The sequence below is a fragment of the Nerophis lumbriciformis genome, linkage group LG12, assembly GCF_033978685.3.
Source record: "Nerophis lumbriciformis linkage group LG12, RoL_Nlum_v2.1, whole genome shotgun sequence".
Lineage (NCBI taxonomy): Eukaryota > Metazoa > Chordata > Actinopteri > Syngnathiformes > Syngnathidae > Nerophis > Nerophis lumbriciformis.
This window is the reverse complement of record NC_084559.2, coordinates 5692501-5707079: the sequence shown is the minus strand read 5'-3', so window position 1 is coordinate 5707079 and position 14579 is coordinate 5692501. Positions and strand designations below refer to the sequence as shown.

Sequence of the window (14579 nt, the reverse complement as noted above, 5' to 3'; positions counted from 1 at the left end):
CAGGTCTCCTGGAAGCAGACCATGTTGACTCCACACATGGCTGCAACTCGGACTATTTCCCCAACCCTGCTGTGCACAGCATTGACCTGTAATGAGACGACCAGCGTGTTTCCAGCAGGCGTTATATCTTTGCAGTCTATTCAATTGAATATGAGTTGAAAAGGATTTGCAAATCATTGTATTCTGATTTTATTTACAAATTACACAACATGCCAACTTCACTGTTTTGGGATTTTGTACTTTCACCCTCTCATGTAGACAAATACTGGAAACACCTCTTACTATTGCAGTGCATTAATACACATATACTGTAGAAATGGGATAGCATCCTTCCAAACTGAGCATTATTATCTTTGCAAAGGTAGAATTGAATTACCTGAGACTTTCAAAGCTCCACACGTTCTCATCTGGTGAACAAGTGAGACACAAAGTGACTTTTTCCAAAAGTAGTGCTGAAGCTTTAACACAAATGACTTTGAATAAAGCGAGTAATGTCAGAAGAAGACCTGAATAAAGTGTACCCACTACTTCCTGAAAACTCCTATTTTAGGTCATTTGTCACAATTCATTTATCAGGGGTACCTCAGTTTTCAAACGCCTCACTTTTTGTGATCCGACAAAAAATCTTGGCCAAAATATTTCCCTCATTTTTTGTCCGACCACACATTGCGCAAAACAAACTGTCGTATTTTTCGGACTATAAGTCGCAGTTTTTTTTCATAGTTTGGCCGGGGGTGCGACTTATACTCAGGAGCGACTTATGTGTGGAATGATTAACACATTAGCGTAAAATATCAAATAATATTATTTAGCTCATTCACGTAAGAGACTAGACGTATAAGATTTCATGGGATTTAGCGATTAGGAGTGACAGATTGTTTGGTAAACGTATAGCATGTTCTATATGTTATAGTTATTTGAATGACTCTTACCATAATATGTTACGTTAACATACCAGGCACGTTCTCAGTTGGTTATTTATGCCTCATATAACGTACACTTATTCAGCCTGTTGTTCACTATTCTTTGTTTATTTTAAATTGCCTTTCAAATGTCTATTCTTGGTGTTAGCTTTTATCAAATACATTTCCCCAAAAAAGGTGACTTATACTCCAGTGCGACTTATATATGTTTTTTTCTCCCTTCTTTATTATGCATTTTCGGCCGGTGCGACTTATACTCCGGAGCAACTTATACTCCGAAAAATACGGTAATTAGTTGCTTATCAACATGCAAATTAGTAACATATTGGCTCTTAATTGGTCATTATTAAGTACTTATTAATGCCTTATTCTGCATGGCCTTATTATACAACCAGTAAGCCATTAACTAAGAGTCTTCCCTCAGTAACCTCAGAATTATTGCTTATTAGTAACCCTAACCCTTATATGTTCCCCTAGTGTCCAAATAACTCTCAATTAAGTCAGTAACACTTAAGTATGGGGAACACATATTTACCATTAATTAGTGTCTTATTAACATGCAAATTAGTAACATATTGGCTCTTAATTACCGTATTTTTTGGACTATAAGTCGCAGTTTTTTTCATAGTTTGGCCGGGGGTGCGACTTATACTCAGGAGCGACTTATGTGCGAAATTATTAACACATTAGCGTAAAATATCAAATAATATTATTTATCTCATTCACGTAAGAGACTAGACGTATAAGATTTCATGGGATTTAGCGATTAGGAGTGACAGATTGTTTGGTAAACGTATAGCATGTTCTATATGTTATAGTTATTTGAATGACTCTTACCATAATATGTTACGTTAACATACCAGTTGGTTATTTATGCCTCATATAACGTACACTTATTCAGCCTGTTGGTCACTATTCTTTATTTTAAATTGCCTTTCAAATGTCTATTCTTGGTGTTAGCTTTTATCAAATAAATTTCCCCCAAAAATGCGACTTATACTCCAGTGCGACTTATATATGTTCTTTTCCTTCTTTATTATGCATTTTCGGCCGGTGCGCCTTATACTCCAAAGCGACTTATACTCCAGTGCGACTTATAAATGTTTTTTTCCTTCTTTATTATGCATTTTCGGCCGGTGTGACTTATACTCCGGTGCGACTTATACTCCAGTGCGACTTATACTCCAGTGCGACTTATATATGTTTTTTTCCTTCTTTATTATGCATTTTCGGCCGGTGCGACTTATACTCCGGAGCGACTTATACTCCGGAAAATACGGTAGTTTGTTTGCCCGAGTTGTTTCAGAGTGCCCACGGAATTCCATGTGTTGGCCTCTGCAAACATTCTTTTACTCATTTCAATGATCATTTCATTTGATTCTGCAACGTTTTCTGCATGTAAAACGCCATAAAATGTGTTCATATTTTTGACTGTAATAGATTAATTGGTTCTACATTTTTTCTTAGGGGGAAAAATGATTCAGTTTTCATTCAATTCTGATTACTAACAAAAACCAAGGTACCTCTGTATTGTACTTTCTCTTAATCCGCTTAAGTTTAAAAAAAAAAACAACAACACATAATTAAACAATTAAAAATTCATAGTTAAACACTCAAATACAATATAAAACAATTCAGCATTACCTATTCAGTTCAATCCTGAACTGAGTCCAGGCTAAGTGGTGTTGGCTGTATAAAGGGGAATAAAGTAATGGAGTCTTCTTAGTGTGACGTGTTGGACCCAATAGCACCGATGAGGATGGCCGAACAGGATCTGGACCAAAGGAGGAAGTTGTCAACTTCCATAATGTCAACCGACTGTCAATCAGCTCTCCTTAAAGATAAAGAGAATGTCCTCGTCTGTCCCGTAGCTCCTTCGAGCCTCCTCAAAGTTAGTGACGGTGGTACAGCAGACACCTGATGTAAACACAGAAAATTAGATATCGTCAAAGCCGTTTTGCAACTTTGTGAAAACTTTTCTCCCCAAAACTTTTCTTGCACCGTATGATGAAAAACATTATCAAATTATATACCATTTATTAGATATGTCCGATAATATCGGCAGGCCGATATATATATATATTGTCGATAAATGCTTTAAAATGTAATATCGGAAATTATCGGTATCGGTTTCAATCTCTTGAATTTCAGTGGCCCTCCAGAAAATCTCCCGGGTCAACCACTCTCCCGATTTCCACCCGGACAACATTTTTGGGGGCGTGCCTTAGAGACACTGCCTTTAGCGTCCTCTACAACCTGTCGTCACGTCCGCTTTTCCTCCATATAAACAGCGTGCCGGCAAAGTCACACAATATATGCAGCTTTTTCACACAAATAAGTGAATGCAAGGCATACTTGGTCAACAGCCATACAGGTCACACTGAGGGTGGCCGTATAAACAACTTTAACACTGTTACCAATATGCGCCACACTGTGAACCCACACCAAACAAGAATGACAAACACATTTCGGGAGAACATCCGCACCGTAACACAACATAAACACAACAGAACAAATACCCAGAACCCCTTGCAGCACTAACTCTTCTGGGACGCTACAATATACACCCCTCGCTAGTAATAAATTCTAATGTTGGATGTTCACTCCTTCACACAGATGAGTATAGAAAAATATTTTCAACGGCCGAAAAGGGCTCGACTTGGAGAGGAGGTAGGCCTACAGTCCGGATCACAGGTGCGACCTGTTCAGCAGCAGCAGGAGGAGGAGGAGGAGGAGGAGGAGGTTGACTGACTGTGGCAGGACACCTCTGCCTCTGTTTCACTTCATGTTGCTGGTAAATAATATGGTTGTAGTAGTAGGCTAAAGTTAAATTATTTAGTATTGACTAATTAAAGGGACGTCTGGGCTTCCCTGCTTAAGCTGCTGCCCCCGCGACCCGACCTCGGATAAGCGGAAGAAGATGGATGGATGGATGGATAATTAAAGGGGCAGAGCTTTAAGAGACATTTTAGCTTTTATATTTTATAAGATATACTTTTTGTAAGAACCACAATTAATAAATATATTTCAGTGAATCACTAATTGTTCAAATCTGTATATAAATATGTACATAAAATGTTGTAATTATATTCCAACTCCGCGTTCTTCTTGGTCATCGCCGCTGCCGCCGCCACCCCCCACCCCCCAACCACACCACCACAAATAGATGCCTGTCCTGTGGGAAACACTGTATGTTAATTCCACGACTGTGTATATCGGTATCGGTTGATATCGGAATCGGTAATTAAGAGTTGGACAATATCGGAATATCGGCAAAAAAGCCATTATCGGACATCTCTAATCTGAATACTTATGCATTTATTTTTTCATTTTTTAAATTTGCAAAAATGTCTACATCCATCCATCTAATTTCGCATGGGGCTGGAGCCTATTCCAGTTAAAAAAAAAAAAATTCTGTCAAGATGTGGTGCTGAGTGTACATTAAGTTGAAATAAAATGAACTTTTTGGATTTCAGCAAATGGCTGCAACGAAACAAAGAGTGAATGATTTAAAGGGGTCGGAATACTTTCCGTACCCACTGTAGATAATATCGATACCGAGTGCAGTATCAGTATCGGCTGGATACTAACCTGATAAAATTGATATTCTTCCAAGTTAATTATGACATAATAATAATTGTGCAGTATTTCCCACCCCTACCTCGACAATGAACACAGCGGCAGTTTCCTGTCACATTCTGCCACCTGCTGATCAAACTGAATTGAGACGCTAGTGTCTTTTAAATGACATGACAGTCGGTCGACACAGCAGATGACAGGACTGTGAACTTAGTCTGTATTAGTTTCCCCTGATGGGATGCAAATACTCACGGTCAGAATATGCAGGGTTGTTGTACAAAATGCAGCCAGTGGTCCTGTTGAAGCCGCGCACTACCACAAAATGACCCTGGTACTCTGGCTTCCTGCAGAAACACTTCTGGCCTACAGGCAGGAAGCAGCAGTATTTGACAGGTGCAGAGCAGAGTTCACATGTCAAGATGACAGCATTGATGAGCACGATGGCGACGTGACGCTGTTCCAGGTGGGACTCAATTTCCTGAATTGTCACAGAGCTGTGAAGAGATGAGAAACAGAATTATTATCAGAAACAAGGCCACACTAGCCACTGTCAATCAAGGATACCTACCATTTCTTTACCAGCACACCATTGTTTTCTGCTTCAAGGAAAAGCTCATTGACTCGATCTTCTTCCATATCAAAATGCTTCTTATAAAATGACTGCAAACGGAAAAAAATAGCCATGAATAACTTCATTATTAGTTTTTGTTTGTAGAAATGACAGATGTGTTCTGCGCATCCCTATGGGGCAGAACTTTGTTTTAATGGGATACGACAAGCGGCCAATCACACGTGTGCGTATTGAATTACAGTCGTAGTCAAAGGTTGACATACACTTTTCTTTCTTTAGTTTATTTCGAACATGAACACACTTACATCATAATACATCACACAATTTCATATCATTTCATTTTACATCATGCCCGAAAAGGAGTAGGAAGAAGCAAAGCTTATTTAATCCTACCCCTTTCCCACTTCAAAGCATTTACAAATATATATAATCATTTACTGACCTTTTTATATAATAAAATAACATCTATGAATTAGTATACAACAGTTTTGTAATATGTAATTAATTAATTAATTCAGTCATTATTAACATACTGAGATGAAGAATATCTTATTTTCAATAAGGTTGAAAGTATTTCTCATAATTCTTCTTCTTTGTACTCTGTAAGCACTATTATTTTGAACAACCTCTTAAACTGGATCATATCAGTACAATTTTTAACTTCTTTACTTAATCCATTCCATAATTTAATTCCACATACTGATATGCTAAAAGTTCTAAATGTTGTACGTGCATATCAATGTTTTAAATTATTTTTTCCTCTAAGGTTATATTTCTCCTCTTTAGTTGAGAAGAATTGTTGTACATTCTTTGGTAGCAGGTTATAGTTTGCTTTGTACATCATTTTAGCTGTTTGCAATTTTACCAAATCACCGAACTTTAATATTTTTGACTTGATAAATAAAATTTACATTATGTTCTTGCAAAGAACATTATGTCATGGCTATCCTAAGTTTCCAATAATTTCTACAACTCTTATTTTTTTGTGATAGAGTGATTGGAGCCCATACTTGTTGGTCACAAAAAACATTCATGAAGTTTGCTTATTTTATGAATTTATTATGGGTCTACTGAAAATGTGAGCAAATCTGCTGGGTCAAAAGTATACATACAGCAATGTTAATATTTTCTTACATGTCCCTTGGCAAGTTTCACTGCAATGAGGCCCTTTTGGTAGCCATCCACAAGCTTCTGGTTGAAATTTTGACCACTCCTCTTGACAAAATTGGTGCAGTTCAGCTAAATTTGTTGCTTTCCTGACATGGACTTGTTTCTTCAGCATTGTCCACACGTTTAAGTCAGGACTTTGGGAAGGCCAAAACAACAACAGCCTAATTCAGCCATTCCTTGACCAGTTTTGACGTGTGTTTTGGGTCATTGTCCTGTCGGAACACCCAACTGCGCCTAAGACCCAACCTCCGGACTGATGATTTTAGGTTGTCCTGAAGAATTTGGATGTAATCCTCCTTTTTCATTGTCCCATTTACTCTCTGTAAAGCACCAGTTCCATTGGCAGCAAAACAGGCCCAGAGCATAATACTACCTCCAACATGTTTGACGGTAGGAATGGTGTTCCTGGGATTAAAGGCCTCACCTATTGCTGAGTATTGTGGCCAAAAAGCTACATTTTTGTTTCATCTAACAACAGAACTTTCCTCCAGAAGGTCTTATCTTTGTCCATGTGATGTCAGATGAAACAAAAATTGAGCTGTTTGGCCACAATACCCAGCAATATGTTTGGAGGAGAAAAGGTGAGGACTTTAATCCCAGGAACACCAGCCTACCGTCAAGCATGGTGGTGGTAGTATTATGCTCTGGGCCTGTTTTGCTGCCAATGGAAATGGTGCTTTACAGAGCGTAAATGGGACAATGAAAAAGGAGGATTACCGTATTTTTCGGACTATAAATCGCTCCGGAGTATAAGTCGCACTGGCCGAAAATGCACAATAAAGAAGGAAAAAAACATATATAAGTCGCACTGGAGTATAAGTCGCATTTTTTGGGGAAATTTATTCGATAAAACCCAACACCAAGAATAGACATTTGAAAGGCAATTTAAAATAAATAAAGAATAGTGAACAACAGGCTGAATAAGTGTACGTTATATGAGGCATAAATAACCAACTGAGAACGTGCCTGGTATGTTAACGTAACATATTATGATAAGAGTCATTCAAATAACTATAACATATAGAACATGCTATACGTTTACCAAACAATCTGTCACTCCTAATCGCTAAATCCCATGAAATCTTATACGTCTAGTCTCTTACGTGAATGAGCTAAATAATATTATTTGATATTTTACGCTAATGTGTTAATAATTTCACACATAAGTCGCTCCCGAGTATAAGTCGCACCCCCGGCCAAACTATGAAAAAAACTGCGACTTATAGTCCGAAAAATACGGTACCTCCAAATTCTTCAGGACAACCTAAAATCATCAGCCCGTAGGTTGGGTCTTGGGCGCAGTTGTGTTCCAACACGACAATGACCCCAAACCCACGTCAAATGTGGTAAAGGAATGGCCAAATCAGGCTAGAATCAAGGTTTTAGGATGGCCTTCCCAAAGTCCTGACTTAAACACGTGGACAATGCTGAAGAAACAAGTCCATGTCAGAAAATCAACACATTTAGCTGAACTGCACCAATTTTGTCAAGAGGAGTGGTCAAGAATTCAAGCAGAAGCTTGTGGATGGCTACTGTTGCGTTTTGGACCAGTTGTTCCTCCCAGGGAATTCAAGTCACAAGTCGCTCCCAAGCTCTTTACGACACTTAAAGCTGAGTAGAAAAACCACCAGAGACAGAATAGGTATTTTGTAATATATTTGCAAAGCTTTGCATATACATTGAGACCAGTCCAGCATAGAACATTCAATCGCGCCGCCAAGATGGTCTGCCCCCCCCCCCCCGACAAAACCCTCTCCCCTCTTAAGTCTCTCTTCCTCCCCCCCTGGCAGTCATGTCTCTCCAGCCAAAACACATGCTTATTATATCTCTCTCTAACATTCCTCACTCAAGGTTAAGCACACAGTTTTGCAGACAACCAAAAGACCACATTTGGAAGAAAAACACTAGCTGTTTTGTAATATGATTATGAAATAAAAAGAAGTAACACTTAAATTCGGATATATGTAAATATCTGCCTCCGACACTACCAAAAGCGCCTTATTGAAGTGAAACTTGCCAAGGGACATGTAATGAATTATTAACATTGCTGTATGTATACTTTTGACCCAGCAGATTTGCTCACATTTTCAGTAGACCCATAATAAATTCATAAAAGAACCAAACTTCATGAATGTTTTTTTGTGACAAAAAAGTATGTGCTACAATCACTCTATCACAAAAAAAATAACAGTTGTAGAAATTATTGGAAACTCAAGACAACCATGACATTATGTCCTTCACAAGTGTATGTCAACTTTTGACCACGACTGTATATTCTCTCTAAAAGGAGGGATCAGCCCATCCAAGCACAATGAACACTTATAGTTTTACTTGGTTCCATTTCTGGTAATGTGGATTGTTTAAAGTTTGTACGTTAATTAAAGTTTCATTTAGATATTAGATAAAGTAAAGATGCTTTTGTAACAGAACAAAATGAGGAAATTATAATAATAATAATTATAAAAGCACTGATCACAGAAGGGCTTATGAACACAGAAACCCTTCAGCTAAAATATGAGGCTTTATATGACACTAAATTTAAAGAAGCTTGCGTATGGCGTCACATTAGTGCCAAAAATCCGAGCGCATAAAAACTGTTATCGCGCGCTGATTCTCCACTTCGTGCGCGCGCGACACCCTTTTGCGCGCGCGCGGTGCCTTTCTGCGCGCTCTCTATGTACTCCTGGCATCTCTCCTCGCGCTGTCATGTTTCTTTTTGGCACTTTGGGGGCGGGTATGCTTAGACGGCCCCTTCTTTCTGATTGGCTGTGAGCATTTTTCATATGACCAATCATTCTCCAGCGTAGCAACGTTGTAGCCATCTTACCTCGGACATCTAGCCTCAATCATTACATTGATGTCAATGGTACATGTACTAATTAAATTACCATAACTTGCTCGATTTTCGACCAATTTACAAACGGTTTGCCTTGTTACAAATCTTATTACATGTAGATATGACATAGGATGCTGTACCTGTTGAAACTACCTCTTTCGCTTTAAAAACAAATGACTTAATTGTGCAACATAGTTGTGTAGGGTCAGTGTTAGTCAGTTCTCTGATTATTTTAAACTGTTTCAGAATACATTATTAAAAGCTATTTTTAACATTTAAAAAAAAAATTCAAAGATTATTTCATTAATTTTATGGCTGAATCAAAAGAAATTCCATAAATTAGAAAACAAATGTTCAAGAAGAAGTGAAAATATAAAATAATGTTATGGTTGGATGTTATTGCTGGTGGACCAGTTCTGGCTGAAAGATGTGATTATGGTGTTTGTTGTCTTATTATTTATTTGGGTCACATTTTGTATTACCCTGTATTGTGTTTATGTGGTATGAAATAACCTTCATCAGCGTGCGACATTTTTTTATCCACTTCTTCCTCCGTAAATCTTGATACATATTGACGATGACCCGCCCTGCTATACTTCTGATTGGCTCTGAGCATTTTTCAGCATTTTTCGCCTGACCAATCAGAAAGAAGGGGCCATCTAAGCATACCCGCCCCCAAAGTGCCAAAAAGAAACATGACAGCGCGAGGAGAGATGCCAGGAGTACACATTGAGCGCGCAGAAAGGCGTTGTGCGCGCGCAGAAAGACACCACGCGCACGCAAAAAGGCACCACGCGCGCGCAAAAAGGCACCACGCACGCGCAAAAGGGTGTCGCGCGCGCACGAAGTGGAGAATCAGCGCGCGATAACAGTTTTTATGCGCTCGGATTTTTGGCACTAATGTGACGCCATACTTGCGAGTCAGCTCTCACTCATCAAAAAGCCAGACTTCTCACCAGTTGTGCAAATGTACCTGATTCCTAAAGCCCTTATCAACGCCCAGTGTCTGCGTGTAGAAGCAATGCTTGATTCCTAGATGGCACATGAGGTAGGCCAGGTCAATAGTCCACACGCTCTCTGTCATCTTCAGCTCTCCGCATGCCCTCTGAAACTCCTCATCGCTGATGGGATGCAGATACCTGCCACAGGACAGTCACAGGCTCACTCATACTCCTACTACTCACTAAAAGCTTATACTGTAGATATGGTTTACTTACAGTGGCAATAGATGGATTTTAATATCAAAGGTTTCATGTACATTAACATTTACATCCGTGTCTGCTTGGTGAGTTTGGCGCATGACAATGAACTTTCAGAAATACACAATACCCCAAATTGTGGACTGCTGTAAAGATTGCACTTCTGTAACTTTAGGGGAAGCAGAGAGGTTTTCAAAGCTAAAACTAATGAAGACAGAACTGAGGCTTAATCTGTCTCTCAAAAATGCCTCTCTGCCCTGCTATCAGCATCAACCATGTCATTGCTGAACAGATTTCATACGATGACATTGTTGATTACTTTGCATCAAGGAAAGACAGATTATATTCAGATGGCAATTATAGATCTAGTTTCGTTTTACAGTGTTCAAAAAAGTATGCTTCCTCTAGATCAGGGGTGTCAAACTCAAATACAGAGTGGGCCAAAATTTAAAACTAAACAAAGCCGCAGGCCAAGGTTGAACAAATTCGCCTTTTAATAGGGACCCAAACAAGTTTTGCATTGAATATTGAACAAGCAAGGCTTATATAACTTTAGAGTGACATGCAAAATCGAGTTTCAAATAATAATAATAAAAAAATATCAATGGCATATCAAATACAATTTAAATAAAAATTGAATGCCTCTTTTCTATTTGCAGCCTTCTGAGGTAAATATCAACATTAACTTTTTCCACAGGCTAATAAATTTGAAAATAAAATAACGATGAATAAACCAACCATTCAGGACTTTAAACTGCTCAGTTTGCAACACACTGATCTAATCTGATGTGCCCAAGCCAGATACCTGCCATCTTTTCTTGGATGCTAGTACATCAATGTCGGGGCTCAGGCTTTGAGCTGAGGCAACCTTCATTATCGAACAAAGGTGTTCATCAATCATTATATCCCGTAGTCCACAGTCTTGGGGGCGTGCCTTAAAAGGCACTGCCATTAACGTCTGCTTTTCATCCATTCTAACAACGCGCCGGCCCAGTCACAGGGATATGTGCGGCTTCTGTCCGCACACACAAGTTAATGCAACGCATACTTGATCAACAGCGATACAGGTTACACTGAGGGTCCCCGAATAAACAACTTTAACATTGTTAGAAATACACGCCACACTGTGAATCCACACCAAACAAGAATGACAAACACATTTCGGGAGAACATCCGCACAGCAACACAACATAAACACAACAGATCAAATACTCAGAACCCTTTGCAGCACTAACTCTTCCGGGACGCTACAAAATACACCCCCCCCCCCCCCACCCCACCCCCACACACACACAAACACACATTCCTTGTAACGTACCGGAAGAATTAGTGCTGCAAAGGGTTCTGGGTATTTGTTCTGTTGTGTTTATGTTGTGTTGCTGTGCGGATGTTCTCCCGAAATGTGTTTCTCATTCTTGTTTGGTGTGGATTCACAGTGTGGCGTATATTTCTAATAGTATTAAAGTTGTTTGTATTGCCACCCTCAGTGCAACCTGTATCGCTGTTGATCAAGTATGTGTTGCATTCACGTATGTGTGCGTGCAGAAGCCGCACATATCATGTGACTGGGCCAGCACTCGTTGGACTGGATGAAGATTTTCGGGAGGGGCACTGAAAATTTTGAGTCTCCCGGAAGGGTTGTCAAGTATGAGAGTTGTCAATTATGAGAATTAGCGGCCAAATTTGGCCCGCGGGCCAGAGTTTGACACCCATGCTCTAGATTAAAAAAAATATATACATATATACAATCCCTGTTTCCATATGAGTTGGGAAATTGTGTTACATGTAAATATAAACGGAATACAATGATTTGCAAATCATTTTCAACCCATATTCAATTGAATATGCTACAAAGACAACATATTTGATGTTCGAACTGATAAACATTTTTTTTTTTTTTTGCAAATAATCATTAACTTTAGAATTTGATGCCAGCAACACGTGACAAAGAAGTTGGGAAAGGTGGCAATAAATACTGATAAAGTTGAGGAATGCTCATCAAACACTTATTTGGAACGTCTCACAGGTGTGCAGGCTTATTGGGAACAGGTGGGTGCCATGATTGGGTACAAAAACAGCTTCCCAAAAAATGCTCAGTCTTTCACAAAAAAGGATGGGGCGAGGTACACCCCTTTGTCCACAACTGCGTGAGCAAATAGTCAAACAGTTTAAGAACAACGTTTCTCAAAGTGCAATTGCAAGAAATGTAGGGATTTCAACATCTACGGTCCATAATATCATCAAAAGGTTCAGAGAATCTGGAGAAATCACTCCACGTAAGCGGCATGGCCAGAAACCAACATTGAATGACCGTGACCTTCGATCCCTCCGACGGGACTGTATCAAAAACCGACATCAATCTCTAAAGGATATCACCACATGGGCTCAGGAACACTTCAGAAAACCACTGTCACTAAATACAGTTGGTCGCTACATCTGTAAGTGCAAGTTAAAGCTCTACTATGCAAAGCGAAAGCCATTTATCAACAACATCCAGACACGCCGCTGGCTTCTCTGGGCCCGAGATCATCTAAGATGGACTCATGCAAAGTGGAAAAGTGTTCATATATATATATATATGGTGGTTCGGGCATCTATATATGTAGCCGAGCTAAATTTTATTCTATTTTATTTTAATTTTAGTCATTTATTCACATCATTTTTTGTGGTGAACTTCCCCAAAAGTGTTTCTCATTGTAAATAGGTTCCACTCTATTATTTTCCATTACATACCTTTTTGTTTCCCTGGGGGGTGATTTGGCGTTGCACCTTTGTGACCAGCTTCAGTGAGCACCGACGCTCGGAGCTGGTAAGTCACGTTTATGTCTCTCTCCCTTTGTTTTTTTTAATAAACTTTTTGGTTGTCGTTCTTAAAAGTGTTTTGTGGGAATGCGCACTGTCTTGTGACTTGTTGGTGGGCGTGCGTGTTGAATTCCTGAATGTTGGTTGTTGAATTAGTGACAAAAAAATGACTTTTGTATGCTAAATTATGTGTGGATTAGCTTATTGCTAGCGGCAGTTGTTGCGGGGTTTCCTGGTCTCGTAAGTTTACGCACGGGTCAGGGGCTCTGTTGTGTGTCTGTGTGGACATCTTGTGTGCCGCTCTAGCATTAATATGAGTGTGTATTATTTTCTTCTTTATTTTTTTAGTGGAGAGAGATCCTTTTTGCCGTGGACTGTGTGTGACGCCCCGTTGTTTTTGTTTCTATTCAAAAAAGGTATGTCTGTTATGAGGTTTTTTTGACATAGTTTATTGTATAAAAGATATAAAAAGAGTCGATGTGGGTGGGAAAGATGAGGTGTATTACTGCACATTTTAAGGATCATTTTTCTTAATATATATTGTTATTTGCTGAAGTATATATTTTATATACTGTGTTTTATTTAATTAATTGAATTGAGACTATTTTATACTTTATTTACCTTTTCATTATTATTATTATTATTATTACTATTTTATTTATTATTATTATTATTATTTCCACATTAAGAATACATAATTGAATTGAGTGAGCACTGACGCTCGGAGCTGTGGAGAGAGATCCTTTTTGCCGTGGACTGTGTGTGACGCCCCGTTGTTTTTGTTTCTATTCAAAAAAGGTGAATAAATCCTCCATGATTCAACTCCTGTGTGTGCGCCTCACTACAAGATACACAACGCAGAACAGTGACTGTTACATATATATATATATATATATATATATATATATATATATATATTAGAGATGCGCGGATAGGCAATTATTTCATCCGCAACCGCATCAGAAAGTCGTCAACCATCCGCCATCCACCCGAACTAGCATTTTATCAGAACCGCATCCGCCCGCACCCGCCCGTTGTTATATATCTAATATAGACGATGCAAGGCATTAGTGAGGTTATAAAGCTTTTGCCTGTTAAAGAAAGGAGACTGATCCAATGCAGCACAGACATTCGCGTGCCACGCTGTCACGACCCAGACGCACACCAGTGCGCAATCATATGGGAGCCGCGCAGAGCGCACCTCCAAGCGCGTCTCGCTGCCGGCGACGGCCGGGCATGGGCCCGACGCTCCAGCGCCATCCATTTTCAGGGCTAGTTGATTCGGCAGGTGGGTTGTTACACACTCCTTAGCGGGTTCCGACTTCCATGGCCACCGTCCTGCTGTCTATATCAACCAGGGTGAGCCCCACCCCTTTCGTGAGCGCACTGCGCGCGGAGTGACCCCTGTTACGCGCCCCCGGCAACAGGGGTGGCGGGCAGGTAAGCTGCGCGGGCGGAGCGCGCGGAGTGGCCCCTGTTACGAGCCCCCGGCCACGGGG

The 14579-nt window shown here is 39.7% G+C and overlaps 1 protein-coding gene across 3 annotated transcripts in view; it reads right to left on the bottom strand.

Annotated features, from left to right (window-relative positions):
* Positions 1-1141: 1141 nt before the first annotated feature.
* LOC133623044 (protein GUCD1-like) overlaps positions 1142-14579 on the bottom strand; it is a 14834-nt gene continuing 1396 nt past the window's right edge. For all 3 annotated transcript variants that reach the window (XM_072914252.1, XM_061985964.2, XM_072914251.1), the window contains 4 exons: positions 10053-10218; positions 5071-5162; positions 4755-4996; positions 1142-2840 (listed from right to left, as the gene is read on the bottom strand). In XM_072914252.1, the coding sequence (XP_072770353.1) occupies positions 2749-2840; positions 4755-4996; positions 5071-5162; positions 10053-10218 (592 nt within the window). In that variant the 3' untranslated portion in view covers positions 1142-2748. The remainder of the gene's footprint in view (positions 2841-4754; positions 4997-5070; positions 5163-10052; positions 10219-14579) is intronic.